Genomic DNA, 21,834 nt, shown 5'->3' on the forward strand with positions numbered 1-21,834 from the left:
ATACACACGGAGCGAGCGGCAGCAGCCGCCTCAGCAAAGCGGTAGATTAATTCTCAATGTGTCGGCATTTGGCAACACAGCAAGGAGACTGAACAATATTTTATTATTTTTGAGAATTTTGAGTTTTTTCTTTCTTTCTGCGACTTAGCGACTAATGAAAACTTGCTCGACTAGGACTCTTCTTAACTAACGTTAAGTCGACTATTGGGGGGCAGCCCTAATCGACATAGAGAACATACAACACTACACCTGTCTGTAGTCCTATAAACTAATTCCATAAAGTACTGACAGCCATGCTCCTCTCTATCTCCTCCCAACAACTTCCTGTGTCGCCTAAACCATTCGCTTCTTCTCATTTGTCCATTCTCACCGTTTATAGTATGACACATCTGATTGGCTTGAGAAAGCCCCACCTGCTTCATTCAATTATTCCACCCCGTCACTGGAGGAACCACCACCGACTTCCATATGGAAGCAAATTCACAACATTTGAATTATAGTTATTGCTTTTGACTATTGCCAAGAGCCTTTGACAACTGCATGACTAAATTAGAGGCTGATGTATAATTGCTGATGGTCTGGATTCTGATTCTGCGTGTCACTCCCAGCTGATTCATCACTAAAGGTGTCCAACAAGGCTCAGTTTCAGGGTCTGTGCTTTTCACTAGTATATAAATGAAACTAAACTGAAACTAAGAGCACATTTCACATGCTACAAAGCCCTCAGAGATGTTAAAGACGAGACTGCATCACACATGTTAAAATGTTAATGTGCATAAAAATAGCTTTATTTCCAAAGAAATCAGAACCTGCATGTAGAAACCAATGATTCATTGACTTCGACACTCGATTGGTGATTCACACATCATGTTGTGATAACAAGCAGCAGATTATCTCCCCATGTGAATGACATGGCTAGACTCCAGTCCCCTGAACGACAGCAAATCCTTCTACAAAACATAAATACATACCGCTTCAAAAACGTCTAAAAGATATAGAAACTCTTACAAAAAAAAAAAAAAACCTGTTTCAAACCTATTTGCTTCTGAAAATCTTGGAACTAGTGAATATAAAAATTGTATCACATATACAACAGCTTAAAAGGGGGAAAAAGCCCCAACCTGAAAGAAGGCAATAAAATATTTGACAGTTAAATTAATACAAAATAAAAGATCTAGTGAAACACTGAAAACAGACACAGAGGAAGGAGTTAGTACGAGCATTCTAGCATTGGTAGTTTAAAACATTTCCCACTAGGCTTCTTAGGCTGGAAGAAAACTGGATCATTCCAAGCGTTTTACAGTAAATTGTGTAAAACTTAATGTATTGGGAAGAGAGAAAAAAATAACATTTTGGCATTTAAATATTTGGTAAATAGAAGTCTGCCAGGAAATGGCCAAGTACCAAGTTTAACATTTTATTCAAATTGATATTTCCAGTTCCCTGGAAGCCCACAGTGACAACAGCCATTAAACTATATGTTAAATTATATAGCAAAATGGTCAGAAATAAAACCTATAACCTGCTTAGATCAACATGAAGGCCATGACCTGTTCATATTAGGCAAGCCATGGACAGTCATCTTTACATGCATCTTAATAAACAAGACGTAGAACCTATAACTTGCTTACATAGCTTAAAAGACAGGCATAGAACCTATACCCTGCACATAAAGCATGGGACAGCAGACTTGACCAGTGAGCCAAGTCTCTCTGACTGCTGTGCTGTTGTCATGTTGCTCAGCCACGTGTGCATTTCTGGAATGTGGGTTCGTCTCACTGCAGCAGCTTGTTGGTTTCCATCCCGTCGAAGTAATAACCCATAAACCCACCCCTAGAGATATCAGCCCCTAGAGATATCAGCCTATCTGATCCCATCTGCTATATTGAGGTTTTTAGGACTTTAGTACCCTATTATTCTCACTCATCAATCTTGGAATTCACTTAACATGATTTTATCATTTTATTTCCACAAAAGGATTTTTAATAGAGAACTGCACTTGAGATTTCACTGCACATTAATGCTTTAGTAAAATTAAAAAAAATAAAATAACTAAAAATAAAAAAAGACAAATTTAAGTTAAAATCTGTTGCTACAGTAACAGACCTCGACAACACCAGTACAGGAGTAAGAGCAGAGGAGGTGGGGTGGGGGGGGAGGAAGGGGGAGGGGGGCGAATAAATAACGGTCATGTGACCCTCTCTGAGGAGGAGGAGGAGGAGGTCGTCATCACACTGTATTAGTGTTGTACAAGAGGTCGGAGTTCAAGGGAGGGGGGGGGGGGGGGGGCAGTTCTCACAGCACTGAATTCTCTCACTTCTCAATTGTCCGTTTTTTTCTCAAAGGGCAATAAAAACAAAAACAACAGGAAGTACAAAACGAAAAACCAACGTGTACCACACCATTACAGTCACTGCTCTGGCAGCTGAAATGGTCTCTTCCATTCTCTCTCTCTCTCTCCGTCAGTAAAGGAAGAAGCTTCAGACCGGAGAGAGGATCACAGTGAAACTGAGTGAAGTGAGGAGGAGGAGGAGGAGGGCTGGATGGGAAGAAGAGAAGAGGAGGAGCAGTCTAGTTGTGATGGTTCTCTGCTGGGGTCGTGACCGGCCGTGTGGGCAGCGTGAAGAGGGCGGTCTGAGAGGCACTGAGGGGGGGCGGGGGTGCGGGGTCTGAGAGGCACTGAGGGGGGGGAGGTGGGCCGGGGGGGCAGGGCGGGGCTGGGGTGAGGGTCTATGCGTAGATCTCGGTGGTGGGGGCCTTCTTGTAGATGGGCTTCTTCCCCAGGTCGTAGCTCCCCTCGTCCTTCTTCTTCATGCGGTAGACGAGCAGGAGGATGAGGAGGACGGCGAACAGCAGCGTCACGGCTCCGCCCACAATCACCGCTGGAACACAACAACAACGCAGCTCAGACCTCACATCTCAAACTATAGACCTCACATCTCAAACTATAGACCTCACATCTCCATCTATAGACCTCACATCTCCATCTATAGACCTCACATCTCTAACTATAGACCTCACATCTCTAACTATAGACCTCACATCTCTAACTATAGACCTCACATCTCAAACTAGACCTCACATCTCCAAGACCTCACATCTCAAACTAGACCTCACATCTCAGACTAGACCTCACATCTCAGACTAGACCTCACATCCCAGACTAGACCTCACATCTCAAACTAGACCTCACATCTCAGACTAGACCTCACATCTCAGACTAGACCTCACATCTCAGACTAGACCTCACATCTCAGACTAGACCTCACATCTCTAACTAGACACCTCACATCTCTAACTAGACACCTCACATCTCTAACTAGACCTCACATCTCCATCTATAGACCTCACATCTCAAACTAGACCTCACATCTCAAACTAGACCTCACATCTCTAACTAGACACCTCACATCTCTAACTAGACCTCACATCTCCATCTATAGACCTCACATCTCAAACTAGACCTCACATCTCAAACTAGACCTCACATCTCCATCTATAGACCTCACATCTCCATCTATAGACCTCACATCTCTAACTAGACCTCACATCTCTAACTATAGACCTCACATCTCTAACTATAGACCTTACATCTCAAACTAGACCTCACATCTCAAACTAGACCTCACATCTCCATCTATAGACCTCACATCTCCATCTATAGACCTCACATCTCTAACTATAGACCTCACATCTCTAACTAGACCTCACATCTCCATCTATAGACCTCACATCTCTAACTAGACCTCACATCTCTAACTAGACCTCACATCTCAAACTAGACCTCACATCTCAAACTAGACCTCACATCTCAAACTAGACCTCACATCTCAAACTAGACCTCACATCTCAAACTAGACCTCACATCTCAAACTAGACCTCACATCTCAAACTAGACCTCACATCTCAAACTAGACCTCACATCTCAAACTAGACCTCACATCTCAAACTAGACCTCACATCTCAAACTAGACCTCACATCTCAAACTAGACCTCACATCTCAAACTAGACCTCACATCTCAAACTAGACCTCACATCTCAAACTAGACCTCACATCTCAAACTAGACCTCACATCTCTAACTAGACCTCACATCTCTAACTATAGACCTCACATCTCTAACTATAGACCTCACATCTCAAACTAGACCTCACATCTCAAACTAGACCTCACATCTCAAACTAGACCTCACATCTCAAACTAGACCTCACATCTCAAACTAGACCTCACATCTCAAACTAGACCTCACATCTCTAACTAGACCTCACATCTCTAACTAGACCTCACATCTCTAACTAGACCTCACATCTCTAACTAGACCTCACATCTCTAACTAGACCTCACATCTCTAACTAGACCTCACATCTCTAACTAGACCTCACATCTCTAACTAGACCTCACATCTCTAACTAGACCTCACATCTCTAACTAGACCTCACATCTCTAACTAGACCTCACATCTCTAACTAGACCTCACATCTCTAACTATAGACCTCACATCTCTAACTATAGACCTCACATCTCTAACTATAGACCTCACATCTCTAACTATAGACCTTACATCTCTAACTAGACCTCACATCTCTAACTAGACCTCACATCTCTAACTAGACCTCACATCTCTAACTAGACCTCACATCAGTAGTACTCGGTAGTCTTTTTTCTTTTTTTTTCACACTGCTGTAGCCTACAACACTTAAGAACACTGTTTTTGCACTAAGCAGAACTGATTATACACTAAACAGGCCTCTCCACTTCAAGATGTACCTTTTGCACTTGACCCTAGCTTCTTTTTTTTTCACACTTGCCTGGCCTTTGTATGCACATTTACAGGACCTTTAAACACCTTTGTATGCACATTTACAGGACCTTTAAACACTTAGAGGGCAGCAATCTTTAAAGGCTTTACAGTACTCGTATGCACTTAACAGTAAATATACAGATTACATTCAGTAACAGTTACATTCAAACAGTTTCACACTTCCCAGTTGTCCTCCTGTGCTGGGTTAGTGTTAGGGTTAGGGGTCCTGACCTGCTAGGACCTCCGTCTTGTTGAAGAAGCTCTCGTTCTCGCTGGCGTGGGACATGAGGACGTTGGAGGGGTGCTCCTGAGGAAGCTCCGCCCTCACCAGGACCTCGTTGTGGTTCCGGACCAGATGGATCTCGTTGATGGTGGGTCGGGGCCTGACCGGCCCCTCCATCTCAGGAATCTTGTTCTCGTTGATGTCGGGCTGAGGAGAAGAACCAGGGAGAGTTTGAGATGGAGGCACTCATCCTTTAATTACAACAAATATGATCAAGTTAATGGTCTACATTTACTATGGGTGTTGAGTCCAAGTTAATGGTCTTCATTTACTATGGGTGTTGAGTCCAAGTTAATGGTCTTCATTTACTATGGGTGTTGAGTCCAAGTTAATGGTCTACATTTACTATGGGTGTTGAGTCCAAGTTAATGGTCTTCATTTACTATGGGTGTTGAGTCCAAGTTAATGGTCTTCATTTACTATGGGTGTTGAGTCCAAATGGTCTACATTTACTATGGGTGTTGAGTCCAAGTTAATGGTTGCAGGTCTCACCTTAGAAGATGGCACGGCGTGGTCAATGGTGTGGTCATTTTTGATTGTAACAGTTGGTACTGTAGTGAAAGGAGAAGACACCAAAGGTTAATTACACAGAATGATAATGATGTTAGGACAAAATGGAAGAATTGACTTCACTAAATGGCAACGTTATCTTTTGTAAAAACAACTGAATTCTCTCAGCCTGTGGTTTTACAGCTCTAAACCAACCTCCATCTCCAGAGCCAGACATCTCTTCATCATCCTCCTCCTCCTCGTAGTCCTCATCATCTTCATCGTCGTGATTATCATAATCCTCATCATCATCTTCATCAAAGCCAAAGTCTGAGATGGGGGAGGATCCGGAGTGAGTGACCTCGGCCGGCTGGGAGGGCTTCATGGGCATCCATGTCTCCGTCTCCCTCACCTGCTGGCACACACACACACGTGTGTTAGAGGCACAGATACACACACGAATGCATACACACACACGCGTTAGAGGCACAGATACACACACACACGCATGCATAGACACACACACACATGTTGGCTACATCAGATCTGGGAGAACACTTATTCCCCCAGAATGTGTTCTCTGGTTTCAAATGTTTTTGACCTCAGCCAAATCCCCCACTAACAGGTTGCTTCCCCCACTAACAGGTTGCTACCCCCCCCCCCTCCTAAGCTCATCACTGGGGGGCTTAACATCATGACACATCAACCTTCCCTAATCACATTAACACACTTAATTGCATTGACCATTTGCCAAGTAAGCATTGAGAATAAGATTAAAACCCCAGGGCTATTGAGTAGCCCCATCCAATTAGCATTTGAGCAGACGGGGGGGGACGGGGGGGGGGGCGTTTGGAGACAAAGCCAGGCCAGGGCAGGGCAGGGGAGAGGTGCTCAAAGACCTGACATTCCTCAAACAGGTCTGCCTGCATTTCTACATGCGCTGGTGTTTGAGTTAGAAGTGTAGCAGCGTGTTAGCGTAGCCGAGACCACGTCCTTCTGAGGACCTGTTATCTACTCTCTCCCAGATATGAGAGACAGACAGGATGTGTTTACATTCTCTTTGAAAGACTGTGTGTGTGTGTGCGTGCACGTGTGTGTGTGTGTGTGTGTGTGTGTGTGTGTGAGTGAGTGTGTGCGAGTGTGTGTGTGCGAGTGTGTGTGTGTGCTCCTATTGCTGACCATGAACAAGACACGGTCCACGGGTTGGTTAACACCCGTTTGGCTGGTAGCATGTATGTCTGTGATTGAAGACACAGTCCTGCTTTATTCACTGTTCAACAGTGGGGGGGGGGGGGGGGGGGGGGGAGGGAGAGACCAGAGGAAGCAGAGCAGAGTGGGAGTGATGGGAGGAGGACAGGGAGGAGCAGAGTGGGAGTGATGGGAGGAGGAGCAGAGTGGGAGTGATGGGAGGAGGAGGAAAGGGAGGCAGAGAGTGGGGGGGGGGGAGGAAAGGGAGGGAGAGAGTGGAGGGAGAGAGAGGAGGAAAGGGAGGGAGAGAGTGGGGGGGGGGGGCTTTATCAGTTGTGGATGGCTGATCTGTGCTACCAGGGAGACAGAGAACCTCAGTCACAGCCAGGCGGTCACACACACACACTCACACACACACACACACACATTCTCTCTCTCTCTCTCACACACTCTCTCTCTCACACTCACACTCTCTCTCTCACACTCACGGCTGTGCGGTTTCATTAGATCAAAAACACGACAGCCTCTCATTTATCAAGAAGAAAGCCACAGTGAAAAAACACACATTTGGAGACGGGCCTGTGTGAGGGTGAGGGTTAGGGTCAGGGTGAGGGTCAGGGTGAGGGTCAGGGTTAGGGTGAGGGCCACCCACCCCCCAGTCTCCCTGTGCTGTGACATCATGAGGGGCCAGTGTGAGGAACCACACACCTCGTCTCCCTGCGCTGTGACATCATCAGCTCTCTCATAATGGCTTCCATCTGAGCTTTGAACTCTCAGTGAGGAGTTTGCTACGGGAGGGCGGAGCCCGGGGGTCTCCACTCCAGCGGTTTGATTGGCCCCCGGAGCGCTCTGTTAAAGGTTGTGTGGTTTAGGCTATCCCTGCTCTTTGAGCTCCGTTAGATCAGAAGGCAGGAAGGGGAATGCCCATTGTTGCAGGCTGTCAGTCACTAGCCTCAAAGGGGCGGCCATTTTATAAGTTATTGTTTGCTACGAGGTGGGGCTCTGCACTCTTCAGCAGATGGACACACTCTGGAATTACAAACCCTGTCCAAGTCTGTGTCCTCCCTACTCCCATGTCCCCGTCTCAGCTCTAGAGACTGTCCCCTACATGGACACGGCTAGAGGCTGCTGTGTTCTACAGGCTAATCCGTATCCAAAATGGTGACTAGACCAGCTATTCATTTCCTCACGCCTTTCATATGAGATGGACCCGCTAGGGCCTGATGGGACAGGCCTGCTGAGTCAGGCTCATCCACAACCATGTCATAGCTTAGCTTCCACACAACCAGGCTACACACACACACACACACACAACCAGGCTACACACAACCAGGCTACACACGCACCCACACAGCCAGGCTACACACGCACCCACACAACCAGGCTACACACACACCCACACAACCAGGCTACACACACACCCACACAACCAGGCTACACACAACCAGGCTACACACACACCCACACAACCAGGCTACACACACACCCACACAACCAGGCTACACACGCACCCACACAACCAGGCTACACACGCACCCACACAACCAGGCTACACACACACCCACACGACCAGGCTACACACAACCAGGCTACACACGCACACACACAACCAGGCTACACACGCACCCACACGATCAGAGCTACACACGCACCCACACAACCAGGCTACACACGCACCCACACAACCAGGCTACACACGCACCCACACAACCAGGCTACACACGCACCCACACAACCAGGCTACACATGCACCCACACAACCAGGCTACACACGCACCCACACAACCAGGCTAACGCTTCACGAACCGGAACAGACAAACATTCACCCGGTGTGTCATCCATTTCGCCCGGTGTGTCATCCATTTCATGGATTAAGCTTAAACACCAACCAAACCAAACCCAGATGAGAGTTCATCCCAGGATTAGTTGATCTCATCATCAGGCTGTGTTCTACATGGTCAAAAACACCATGGATCTGTCACTATACAGGCTACTCACACACACGCACGCGCACGCACGCACACACACGCGCACACACGCACACAGACGCACGCACACACGCACGCACGCACACGCATGCACACGCACAGAGCTAAGGACTGGAATAAACCAAAAACAAAGCAGACACTCTGCCTAGAATCATGTATCCTGAGTGTTGCTCAAATCTAGAATGAAAGTCTTTAACATTAACATGTAACACTCGGAACATTTTCACCCAGTCTTTGATTTGAAAAGCCCAGGATGAAACCCTGACACAAGCCGCCATTTTACCCTGAGCTGCTTCTGAGCTCTGCTCCCCCGCCTGCTAGGCTTGATTCTGAGACACCAAACCACATGTGACCAGTGGGGCGCAGGCGGATGAGACGCTGTTCAGAAACTTCTCTATGTGATCTTTCTCCACCGCCGCTGTCAACCATCTGGGCTCCTCCGCGCCCCACACACACACAGTAGATGTTTGGGCAGACTGGAGGATGAGGATGAGGGCATCATGGTCCTAGTAGCACCTCAACCAGCACTTGTCCTCCACATGGGAATATATTGTTGTCCCAAAGTTTTTATATAACCTACAAACAACATCTACCTCTTAGTCCATAAGAGAGTGTCATTACCCCGCCTGATGGTTTTGATCAAAGCTGTCACCAACTTGCCCAGGTGGGTCAACAAGGCTGGGATAGATTTACTAGTTCTCTCAATGACTGGCTGAAGGCCCCCTAACTGCCCCCCTTCTTGCCCCAGCCAGAGTCAGTCAGTCAGTCAGTCCAGCCAGAGACAGTCAGTCAGTCCAGCCAGAGACAGTCAGTCAGTCAGCCTGTCCACAGCTCTATAGAAGGCAACAATGCAGCAGGGTGCCTGAAGAGCATATCAATTAACAAGGTAGCTAAGCCCTCCTCCCCGACACCACAATCCTTCCATCTGCCTGCATTAGCCTGGCATCTGTTCCATTCTCACACACACACACACACACACACACACACACACACACACACACACACACACACACACACACACACACACACACACACACACACACACACACACACACACACACACACACACACACACACACACACACACACACACACACACACACACACACACACACACACACACACACACACACTTTGGAGATGTTTTGCCTGAGATGAATAGGTCCATTGCTAACCGTTTCTAAGCCCATAAAAGACTAGTAAATGTTGACAACATACTGGCCCCAGCCAATAGGAGAGCCACACAGCAAAACCTACTTAGCAATCAGACTCAGTCTTCTTCAAACAGGAAGAGGATGGTTTGATTAGCAGGCTGGACCCGGGACTCCCTAACCCTGAGGTCTGAACCCCATGGGGGAGGGGGTACTGGAGGGGCGCAAGGGTTTGGGTTCAGGGTTGAAAGCGGGTGAACGCTGGACGGGTGAAAGGGTTTGGAAGGGGGTACTGGTACCGGTTCTGTCTCAATGGATGCACGTTTCACCTCAGCTTCCTGGAGATGACCTGACCCAACCCAACGCCGCTGCGCTCGCCTGCGCCGACCACCGGGAAAACGCAGCATAGAAGATGGACAAGAGGAGGAAGAACCTCAGCTTGACTCCTCTGTGAGGTCCTCTGCCATGGAGAAGTAGTCTGGATGGCCAGATCAGCTCCACCATGGGGCCCACTACCTTAGACTACAAGTCTGAATGGCCAGATCAGCTCCACCATGGGGCCCACTACCTCAGACTACAAGTCTGAATGGACAGATCAGCTCCACCATGGGGCCCACTACCTCAAGACTACAAGTCTGGATGGCCAGATCAGCTCCACCATGGGGCCCACTACCTCAGACTAGAAATGTAGATGGCCAGATCAGCTCCACCGTGGGGCCCTGCCTTCCCCTCTGTCAAGAGAGCTCTAGATTCCTTCCACCTCTGCCCAGGCTATCTATAGCCCCCTGTTCCCACCTAGCAGCCTGCGAGCCACGCCGTAGCACCGGCTAACAGAGCCATGTCACAGTACAGCCTGCAAGCCACGCCGTAGCACCGGCTAACAGAGCCATGTCACAGTACCGCCTGCAGGCAGCGTCAGGATGATACCGTTCTAGAGTCCGTGTGAGAAGAGGAGCTCTGGTTGTACCACTACACACCGAGAACATGGAGCAGACGGTGGAGGGGTGCTGGTTGAACATGGAGCAGACGGTGGAGGGGTACTGGTTGAACATGGAGCAGACGGTGGAGGGGTACTGGTTGTAACAGACTAACTCATTTACTAGCTGAAAGCCATCTAACGGAAAGCTACTGGCCTAAAACACACAGCTATGTTGGGCATGTTGATTCCTTCTCTGTAGACTAAGTGGATTTCTAGACATGGTTATGCTACTTCCTGGGAGACCGTGACCGATCTTATCAGATGCTGATTGGCTACTTCCCTCCTCTGATGTGGCCGTGTGGGAAGAATGATTAGATGAGTCAGAGCAATAGCATGTCTTGACAGTTAGCCAGTGAGGGTGTTTTCTTATAAGGTATGACTGCTTCGTACCGCGCCTGAGTACGATTGGCCTCCTCCCCCCCTCCCCCTCCACAGCGTTCACAGTAGTGATTGTTCAATACCCGAGGACTCTTGCGTCATCAACTGCGTCATCAACTACGTGACATTTGTTTATGTTGTCGCTCCAATGTAGAAAAGCGCACCAATCACAAGATCCCACACCCGTACAAGATAGCAGTCCACTTCCGTGTTCGAGCCGTACCCGAGACGCATATGAACCGTAGTCCAGATCACCTTCTGAAGTGGACCCAGGCTTGGTCCGTTGATCCATACCCGGGTACGGTACCGTGTTCACACTAGTCAAATTAACTGGGGTCAAGTGTACTCGGATCCGGACCTGGGTCCCTGATGTGAAAGTCACTCTCTCACAACCGTGGCTCATAAGGAAACGTCACTACCTATACGGTGAGGCCGCTCAGAGCACAATGAAACCTGAACAACAAGTAAACAACGGGAGTAAACCAACCACAACAAAGTTCCTCAAAAGCCATCTTGGCACCAACATCATCATCAGTCTACCATAACTTAATAACGTATTGCTACGGAGTCGTTGGTTAACTCAGACATGTCCAAAATGGCTGACACAACACAGGTCAATATTCAGCCTGCTCTGCATTCTATTGGTCTAACCTTCAATGCAGGTGGCTGCAATTGGTTGGATCACTCCCACAACAGTTTCTGGTAACCACACAAAGAACAGGACTAGGCCTACATTCCAACATGTCTAGCCTATTCATAGAACAGGACTAGGCCTACATTCCAGCCTGTCTAGCTGAGCCATTCTGTGCGTAGAAGAATGCAGGACGTCGGCTGGTTCTGCAGCTCCACACCGCCAGGATCACATTCCCCTGAGCTGGCTAGCAGGCTGCCTGGCTCCTGAGACCGCCATGTTCCTGCCTAGCCGCTGCTCTGCCCTGGACTAGTATCCATACAACATGGGCTCAGCTCCGCTGTATTCCTCATGATTCAAAAGGTTAAACAGATCTCAGATCATTTCTTCTGCATGAATACAGGCCCTGATCTTTTGGGGTCTCATGTGGGCTTTATCCTGCCCCTGTTCACAGACCTGAGAACACACTGGCTGACTGATTAAGCCAGTAAAGGTCTATTTAGGCACAGACTTAGACCCCCCACACACACAGACTGACATCAAAGACCTACTGTTCTACCAAGAAGCATTTGTTGTCGGGCAGCACACTCCATCACTCTACAGTCCTCTGGGCGGAGAGAGGCTTTGTGTGAGAGAGAGAGAGCGAGAGAGAGCGAGAGAGAGAGAGCGAGAGAGAGCGAGAGAGTGCTGATAACATTTCGGTAGATGTCACACACAACATGTCATGATTTGTGGTTCAGTTCTCTAAATCTGGAAATAAATCAGAAGAGTTTTGTTTACATGCGTTGGAAAATTTGGACGTGAAGACCACATTAGAAAAAAAAAGAAAAAAAAAGCTGTAAGACCTAGAATTCCCCACAAGCAAAGCATGTGTGTGTGTGGTTGATATCTATTCCTGAGTTTACATACGGTCTCAGACTCTGATAGAGGAAGGTATGCGCTTTTTCTTGGTGTTGTTTGACGCACAGGCCTGCAGCCTGGAACACCCGATACAAGAGGTCACCAGAGGTCACCAACATCAAACAGCCGAGCCTAAATGGTACATGTTCCCATGAAAACAAAGGGCCGGTCAGGTTACACGTTGTGCGACAGCCTTCATATTTCCATAATTCCACCACAACCCGAGAATCTCTCTCTCTTCCAAGTAAAAAGAATAAATGAATCAGTGACCATGCAGCCTGCTTGAGGCCTGTGGCCTGATGTAGCAGGAGGGGGGGGGTTCTTCACTTGTCTGGCAACGTGCAGCGGACAAAAACCTCCTCCTTCAGCGCCAGCATTCCATCCTCCAAAGGGATTTTATAGGCCAGTGGACAGCAATGCACAAACCATTATTACATCCTGGCCAAACTATTTATCATGTTCTCCTCTCCAGCGCCCGTCTCTCACGACGGGGCCATTCAACTCAGCCCATCAAGCACAAAAACTAAAAACAATGTTCCTTTAAAAAAGAAAAAACAGGCTCATTCTGGTGCAAATGATCTCGGGGTGAATTCAAACCCTGAATTCCAAGAGGACAACGCTCAGCTGAGGAGAGGGGCAGCCCTGGGGGTATCTGAGGAGAGGGGCAGCCCTGGGGGTATCTGAGGAGAGGGGCAGTCCTGAGGAGAGGGGCAGTCCTGGGGGTAGCTGAGGAGAGGGGCAGCCCTGGGGGTAGCTGAGGAGAGGGGCAGCCCTGGGGGTATCTGAGGAGAGGGGCAGCCCTGGGGGTAACTGAGGAGAGGGGCAGTCCTGGGGGTAACTGAGGAGAGGGGCAGTCCTGGGGGTAACTGAGGAGAGGGGCAGTCCTGGGGGGTATCTGAGGAGAGGGGCAGTCCTATAGGCATCTGAGAGGGGCAGTCCTGGGGGTATCTGAGGAGAGGGGCAGTCCTGGGGGTATCTGAGGAGAGGGGCAGTCCTGGGGGTAGCTAAGGAGAGGGGCAGTCCTGGGGGTAGCTAAGGAGAGGGGCAGTCCTGGGGGTAGCTAAGGAGAGGGGCAGTCCTGGGGGTATCTGAGGAGAGGGGCAGTCCTGGGGGTATCTAAGGAGAGGGGCAGTCCTGGGGGTATCTAAGGAGAGGGGCAGTCCCGGGGGCAGAGAGGACCCTGACGGGCCAGTCTGGAGGCAGGAGAGAGATCTTTATGTTTTTGCTCCAAAAATATGATAATAGAAAAACACAGAAGCATAAAGTTCAACTGGAGTCTTGGGGAAAAGAAGATGGATGCCTGAGGTCAAACTATCATAGGAACCAGAACAGCACCAGGCCAAGCTGATACCAGAACAGCACCAGGCCAAGCTGATACCAGAACAGCACCAGCCCGAGCTGATACCAGAACAGCACCAGCCCAAGCTGATACCAGAACAGCACCAGCCCAAGCTAAACTAATAACACCACTACTTCAGATGAAGATAAACATGCCAGACTTCAGCTGAATAAAACACCGGACTATTATTGACAGGGCATTCATTGATACCCATACCGTATTCTACAATACAACTACATCCTACTGTTGAACTAGCATGGCATGTCAATAACATTGATAGCTTTTCAGCATTGTAGCATACAGCTAGATGGTCTGCTGTTGGGGTGGCGTGGAATGTTGTAAAGGATAACATAAGCCCCCAATCACATTCTAACGATCCTACATTCCACCACCCACTCCAGACCGCTGATATACAGGGGGAGGGGGGGCATGGCCGGGGCTCAGCAGCCATCAAAGGACAGAGGAAAAGAAGAAACCCAAGAAGAAGAGGGTAAAGAAAGAAAAGCAGAGTCATACAATTGATCAGAGGGCATATTTGAGGAGAAAGCAGAGGTGTGTGTTGGCCCGGGGTCTCGAGGCCAGCCTGGGGGAAGACAATGAGGGAGGGACAGCGCCCAAAAAGACCTGGTCCATTCAGAACTCCCCAAGTGTGCAAAATCCCCCAGAGGCCAAGGTCACCAGAGGTCAAATTCCACAGGGGAAACGCAAAAGAAGGGAGAAAACAGAGAGAAGAGGGGGCAGCCTCTGCATGGTTCTGAGGAATGTAACAGATTCAACTGCCTGGTTGGGTGAGATGTGTGTGTGTGTGTGTGTGTGTGTGTGTGTGTGTGTGTGTGTGTGTGTGTGTGTGTGTGTCTGCCTGGATGGGTGAGATGTGTGTGTGTGCCTGGTTGGGTGAGATGTGTGTGTGTCTGCCTGGTTGGGTGAGATGTGTGTGTGTGTGTGTCTGCCTGGTTGGGTGAGATGTGTGTGTGTCTGCCTGGTTGGGTAAGATGTGTGTGTGTGTGTGTGTGTGTGTGTCTGCCTGGTTGGGTGAGATGTGTGTGTGTGTGTGTGTGTGTCTGCCTGGTTGGGTGAGATGTGTGTGTGTGTATGCCTGGTTGGGTGAGATGTGTGTGTGTGTGTCTGCCTGGTTGGGTGAGATGTGTGTGTGTGTGTGTGTGTGTATGCCTGGTTGGGTGAGATGTGCGTGCGTGTGTGTCTGCCTGGTTGGGTGAGATGTGTGTGTGTGTGTGTGTGTCTGCCTGGTTGGGTGAGATGTGTGTGTGTCTGCCTGGTTGGGTGAGATGTGTGTGTGTGTGTGTGTGTGTGTGTGTGTCTGCCTGGTTGGGTGAGATGTGTGTGTGTGTGTGTCTGCCTGGTTGGGTGAGATGTGTGTGTGTGCGTCTGCCTGGTTGGGTGAGGTGAGATGTGTGTGTGTGTGTGTGTGTGTGTGTGTGTGTTGTGTCTGCCTGGTTGGGTGAGATGTGTGTGTGTGCGTCTGCCTGGTTGGGTGAGATGTGTGTGTGTGTGTCTGCCTGGTTGGGTGAGATGTGTGTGTGTGTGTCTGCCTGGTTGGGTGAGATGTGTGTGTGTGTGTGTGTGTGTGTGCGTCTGCCTGGTTGGGTGAGATGTGTGTGTCGTGTGGTGGTTGAAGGAGAGAGAGAGAGAGAGAGATGGTGGTGGTTGAAGGAGAGAGAGAGAGAGAGAGAGATGGTGGTGGTTGAATGAGAGAGAGAGATGGTGGTGGTTGAAGGAGAGAGAGAGAGATGGTGGTTGAAGGAGAGAGAGAGAGATGGTGGTTGAAGGAGAGAGAGAGAGATGGTGGTGGTTGAAGGAGAGAGAGAGAGATGGTGGTGGTTGAAGGAGAGAGAGAGAGATGGTGGTTGAAGGAGAGAGAGAGAGATGGTGGTTGAAGGAGAGAGAGAGAGATGGTGGTGGTTGAAGGAGAGAACTCTCTCTCTCTAGTAAGTCCTGCAAGGTCAGGAGGACCAATGTCAGTAGACTGTTATTGACAAGTAGCAGATTAGGCTGGGAGGAAAATCTGCCTCAAGTTCCTATCACCCCCCACCCCCAACACACACACACACACACACACACACAGATGTGTTGGTCAGCCGGTCCTCCCTCTCTCTGAGCCCTGTACCCCCCAACCACCCCGCACATTCCCATTCGTTCCCAGTGAAGCAGGACAGAACGCGCAGAGCCATTGTCGTGTTCTTACAACCACATGACATGAGACGTCCACACAGACAGCAGCATAGCACTCGGCTTCCATAGACAAACAGCACAGCACTAGACCTCCACACGGGCAGGAGGCTAGCCCCCAAGCCCTGCTCCTGCCTGCTCCTGGCTAAGAGGTAAGAGTCAATCCAAAATCCAACTCTGGACGTTTACACGTGACACCGTAGCCTACATCTTTGTATTAGACCTCTACTTGTATTGTGCATTAGCTCTTTAACTGGCCTGAGAAACAGCAAATGAGCCCACTGATCAGCGTCTGAAACCAGCATTGAAAGAGCCCCACGGCCCTAATCGGGCCACCGAGGCCTGCTCAGCGCGTCTGAGGCCAGCTACCCCCACTCAGGGCCCCTCGGGGGTAATAGTAGCCAGGTTGTAGACGCTGCTTCCCCCATTCACTGCTCTGACTAAATCAACTAGATAGATTAATCAACTAGATAGATTAATGTCTAAACAGACACGTTTAGCTGTATTCGAAACAATATTACCCCGTATTCTATCCTATTTTGATTGGAAAAGTATTGCATATATCAAGCCAACATTGAATGGTTGCAGTTTACCAAACTACACAATCGCTAAGCAAATCATGGGCAAAACAATCATAGCCTAAAGGTAGGCCTAATCTATTTGTTTCAAGAGTAAATATGTAGCTGACGAAGGTGGCTTACCGACTCAGAATGGACGGAGGCGAATACAAACAAAACAAGGCACACTTTGAACATGATTCCAGTTGCGGCTTTCTTGAAAATAAATGTTTCGATTAAGAGCGAAGCGTGGGAACAGAATCTTCGGAACTCTAAAGTATTTCCACAAAAATCACGTTGTCCTTCTTATCAGTTAGGCTCAAATCTTCCGTAGCCTGATGTCCCTTTCCTTCAGATTAGTAAGTGATCAACTGTAAGCGAGTTTAGATTGATCTCTCTATATTTTAGCTGACAAACTCCTCCCAGTAGGACCAGCGACCAATGAGAGACCCGGACGAGCCCCACTCTCCCTTACGGTAAATCCCGTGCTCGCCTCGCATTCAACAGGTCCGGCCCACCCCCCTCTCTGCTTTCCGTGGTCTTGTCTTGGGTCACGTAATGTATCCAGGTTATAGATATACGACTATCCTGTCCAACGTTGTTTGATGTAGCCTATTTCTATTTGTAGAGTCAAGATTAAACTTTCGTTTAAAGGAATGATGTTATCACAGTAAAGCACGGCTCTATTTGCCTGGCCTGGATTTGGTCCAAGCCTGTCCTACCCGTTGTACCCTACATTTGTGTTTCTTGTTATCGGATGCATATTCATGACGAATACTCGTTATTCAAATAGGTTCTGCATGTGTTAAGATGAAGGTGCTGATATGAGATCAGCCTATAACACGCCTAATTGTTGATGATGTTAGATTCATTTAGTCTACAAATCATGAAACATTATTAGCCTATTCCCTACACAGGCGTCTTCCTCGAAGTATTTGCTCTCTCTCATGGCTTACAGAGCGGAAAAAAGGCATTTACAGAAAAACTGGAAGTTGTCGGTCTGTGTTGAGAAGTCCGTGGAATTTATTTTATGACGTAATCTTCCGGTAAACAGCCACGGCTACTGTACTTTCCCCGGGGCTCGCGGATCATTCTCAGAAAGAGAAATCCAAATGAAATCTCAGTGGTAGCCTAGGTTACTGAGAAACATCTCAGTCGGTTTTCATACATGGTTTCTTGTCATTTAGTTTTCGGTTCACAAGAATATGAGCGATTAACAACAATAGACAAAGATATGAGTTGAACCCCAGACGATCAATCCGGACGTCACAGCAGAAGAACACAGAACAGGAGAGGAAGGCGACAGAATAAAAGTCCTTATTAATGAACGCTTAGCCTAGCCTAGCCTAGCCTATATCGTGCACACTAAATAGCAATGCACAAATGAAACATGTGAATTATCTAAGTATCTGCGTCAATCACTTCCATATTTTATACATTTTATTTTATTCTGGTTAGCCTATTTTAGGAAATAAATTGACCTTTCATTTTGAAACCTGAAGATTATGTCCCTATACCCTACCCTTAGCAATGAAACATCTAAAGAGCCACAGTAGGAATAGCCACAAGTCAATTTAAGCTTTGATTAGATCTCTCTCTCTCTCTCTCTCTCTCTCTCTCCCCCCCTCCCCCCCTAGTGTACAAACCACTAAAAACATCTACCAGTTATCTAATACGGCCCATAGCGGGACGCTTCTGGATGGGGGAAGTCCCGGACAGACAAAGCAGGGTTGTAAACAACATAAGGTAGTTTCTAAACTTAGAACACCAGATAGGATCTACCGTGTGATTCCAACTGACCTACAGGGGAATTTACCCATTTCACTTCCCTTTCCCTGGACAGTCAGCTGTGTCACTGGAAGGTTGGTTGCCGTTGGCGTCATAATGAGAACCCTCCTGAAATGAGGAAGTAGGTGGATAGGTAGCTGAAGATGGATAGGTACAGTGGATAGGTAGCTGAAGTCAGGTCTGGTCCCCTTGGGAAGTGGGGGATGAACTGTAGAGGGACAGTCAGTAGTCTGTGTGTGGTCTGATATCACCAAAGATCTTATTCTCTAGGCTACACGGTTCCGTAGTGGAACCAAAGAGTTTGACGCATCAAAGAGTTGAGATGGGGAACAGAAAGTGAGAGACAAAGAGAGAGAGTGAGAGACAAAGAGAGAGAGTGAGAGACAAAGAGAGAGAGTGAGAGACAAAGAGAGAGAGTGAGAGACAAAGAGAGAGAGTGACCGAATGTTATGGAGAGAAACAGAGTGTGAGCGGAACTAAGAGGGAAATGCTGGGGGAGAGTTTGAGAGGGGGAGACCAGATAGACCTGTGAGCTCTCTCTACTTCTCTCTCTGAGGGGAGACCAGATAGACCCGTGAGCTCTCTCTACTTCTCTCTCTGAGGGGAGACCAGATAGACCTGTGAGCTCTCTCTACTTCTCTCTCTGAGGGGAGACCAGATAGACCCGTGAGCTCTCTCTACTTCTCTCTCTGAGGGGAGACCAGATAGACCCCTGAGCTCTCTCTACTTCTCTCTCTGAGGGGAGTGGAATGGATGCTGTGTCATGCTCCTGCTGCAGGTCAGGCTGTTTGCATCACAGCTGCCATGACGGCCAAGAAATACCAGGAAGTGAAGCAATAGGAAGGCTGGAAATTCCAGAGAGAAGAGTCACTCTGGGTCAGATGTTTACCTCAGGAGAGACCAGGACCGGTCAGGAGAGACCAGGACCAGTCAGGAGAGACCAGGACCGGTCAGGAGAGACCAGGACCAATCAGGACAGACCAGGACCAGTCAGGAGAGACCAGGACCAATCAGGAGAGACCAGGACCAGTCAGGAGAGACCAGGACCAGTCAGGACAGACCAGGACCAGTCAGGAGAGACCAGGACCAGTCAGGACAGACCAGGACCAGTCAGGAGAGACCAGGACCGGTCAGGAGAGACCAGGACCAGTCAGGAGAGACCAGGACCAGTCAGGAGTCACCAGGACTGGTCAGGAGAGACCAGGACCAATCAGGAGAGACCAGGACCAGTCAGGAGAGACCAGGACCAGTCAGGAGAGACCAGGACCAATCAGGAGAGACCAGGAGGACCAGCCAGGAGAGACCAGGAGGACCAGCCAGGAGAGGCCAGGACCAGTCAGGAGAGACCAGGAGAGATTAAGATCAGTTAGAAGAGCCCAAAGACGATAGCTGCCATGATGACACAAACACCAGGAAGTGAGTCAGAGGGTGGGAATTCCAAAAAAGCAAAGTTACATGGGGTGGAATGCTTACCTCCGGAGAGATGAGGACCAGTCAGGAGAGACCAGAAGCAGTCAGGAGAGACCAGGAGGACCAGTCAGAAGAGACCAGGATCAGTGTTGACCTCTGTTGGCTTGACTGAACTGCTGTCTCTGGTCAGTCAGATACCAGGTCGTTGATGGGTAGAACAATTATGACTGCTGGACAATTTCTCCTGATGGCCTGATGCCCCCTGCTGGCCAAATGGTGGAATGGCAACTAATTTGCTCAGACAGTTTTCTGACTGTGTACATCCTCCTCTGTCCACTAGGTGGCGTTGCACAGCCATTTTCACTTTATGATAGTGATCTGCACTTCTCACATGATAATGGCCTGTGGCCATGTTGGTCCATTAAAAATATGTTTTTGCATCAGAGCTAGTGTGTTTTTATTGAAAGGCCTGTGACTACACATAGCATTTCAGAAACAGAGATGTATTGCCATTTTTCTCTGTCAACAAACTTGTCATAAATTGGAGAAACAAACTGAACAGAATCAACAGAAAATAACTTGACAGCTTTAGAAGAAGTTGAAATTAATATACAGCACATCTGTATCTACTGATCAACATATTTTCCGTCAAACAGAGGCGTGTGTTTATTTTTTATTAGCTGTGTGCAGCTCGGAGATGGTGTTTAGGAATTGGGGGGTTCTGAGAACTATGTGTGTGTGTGTGTGTGTGTGTGTGTGTATGTGTGTGTGTGTAGGTGTGTGTGTGTGTGTGTGTGTGTGTGTGAGAGAGAGAGAGAGAGAGAGAGAGAGAGAGAGAGAATGTGTATGTACGTGGTGTGAGACTGTGTGTGTGTGTGTGTGTGTATGTGTGTGTGTGTGTGAGAGAGAGAGAGAGTGTATGTACGTGGTGTGAAGCTGTGTGTGTGTGTGTGTGTGTGTGTGTGTGTGTGTGTGTGTGTGTGTGTGTGTGTGTGAGACTATGTGTGTCGGTGTGTGTGTGTGAGAGAGAGAGAGAGAGAGAGAGAGAGAGAGAGAGAGAGAGAATGTATGTACGTGGTGTGAAGCTGTGTGTGTGTGTGTGAGACTGTGTGTGTGTGAGACCGTGTGTGTGTGAGACTGTGTGTGTGTGTGTGTGAGAGACTGTGTGTGTGTGTGTGTGTGTGTGTGTGTGTGTGTGTGTGAGACTGTGTGTGCGTGTGTGTGTGTATGTGTGTGTGTGTGTGTGTATGTGAGACTGTGTGTGTGTGTGTGAGACTGTGTGTGTGTGTGTGTGTGTGTGTGTGTGAGACTGTGTGTGTGTGTGTGTGTGTGTGTGTGTGTGTGTGTGAGGCTGTGTGTGTGTGTGTGTGTGTGTGTGTGTGTGTGTGAGACTGTGTGTGTGTGTGTGTGTGTGTGTGTGTGTGTGTGAGACTGTGTGTGTGTGTGTGCGTGTGTGTGTGTGTGTATGTGTGTGTGTGTGTGTGTGTGTGTGTGTGTGTGTGTGTGTGTGTGTGTGTGTGTGTGTGTGAAAGGCAGGCCCTGATGGCCTCAGGCAGCAACAGCACCAAGGGGAAATGAGAGTGAAATTAATGTTGCAGTGAAATCAAAGAGCGGAAGACAGATGAAGGAGTGAGAGTCCCCTGGACCAGCAGGGTGAGAGACCAGCAGGGTGAGAGACTAGCAGGGTGAGAGACCAGCAGGGTGTGGGACCAGCAGGGTGAGAGACCAGCACGGTGTGGGACCAGCAGGGTGAGAGACCAGCAGG

At 48.6% G+C, this 21,834-nt stretch overlaps 1 protein-coding gene across 1 annotated transcript; it reads right to left on the bottom strand.

The window, feature by feature from the left end:
- Window positions 1-843: 843 nt before the first annotated feature.
- Window positions 844-17,215, bottom strand: sdc4 (syndecan 4). Its single transcript, XM_084446349.1, has 5 exons — window positions 17,016-17,215; window positions 5,790-5,985; window positions 5,577-5,635; window positions 5,033-5,231; window positions 844-2,882 (listed from the first exon to the last, which is right to left on the bottom strand). The coding sequence occupies exons 1-5, from the start codon at window positions 17,067-17,069 to the stop codon at window positions 2,731-2,733; spliced, it is 660 nt and encodes a 219-aa protein (XP_084302475.1). The 5' UTR covers window positions 17,070-17,215; the 3' UTR covers window positions 844-2,730.
- Between the last annotated feature and the right edge of the window lie 4,619 nt (window positions 17,216-21,834).

The sequence above is a fragment of the Borostomias antarcticus genome (genome assembly GCF_949987555.1).
Source record: "Borostomias antarcticus genome assembly, chromosome: 11".
Classification (NCBI taxonomy): Eukaryota; Metazoa; Chordata; class Actinopteri; order Stomiiformes; family Stomiidae; genus Borostomias; species Borostomias antarcticus.

Bases quoted from the DNA above. Each gene is read 5' to 3' on its own strand.
- sdc4 (XM_084446349.1), bottom strand. From the start codon at position 17,069: ATGTTCAAAGTGTGCCTTGTTTTGTTTGTATTCGCCTCCGTCCATTCT. The intron at 5,232-5,576 runs GTGAGACCTGCA...TCTTCTCCTCAG, and splicing joins ACGCCGTGCCATCTTCTAAG to CCCGACATCAACGAGAACAA. The intron at 2,883-5,032 runs GTCAGGACCCCT...GTTGTGTTCCAG, and splicing joins CAAGACGGAGGTCCTAGCAG to CGGTGATTGTGGGCGGAGCC.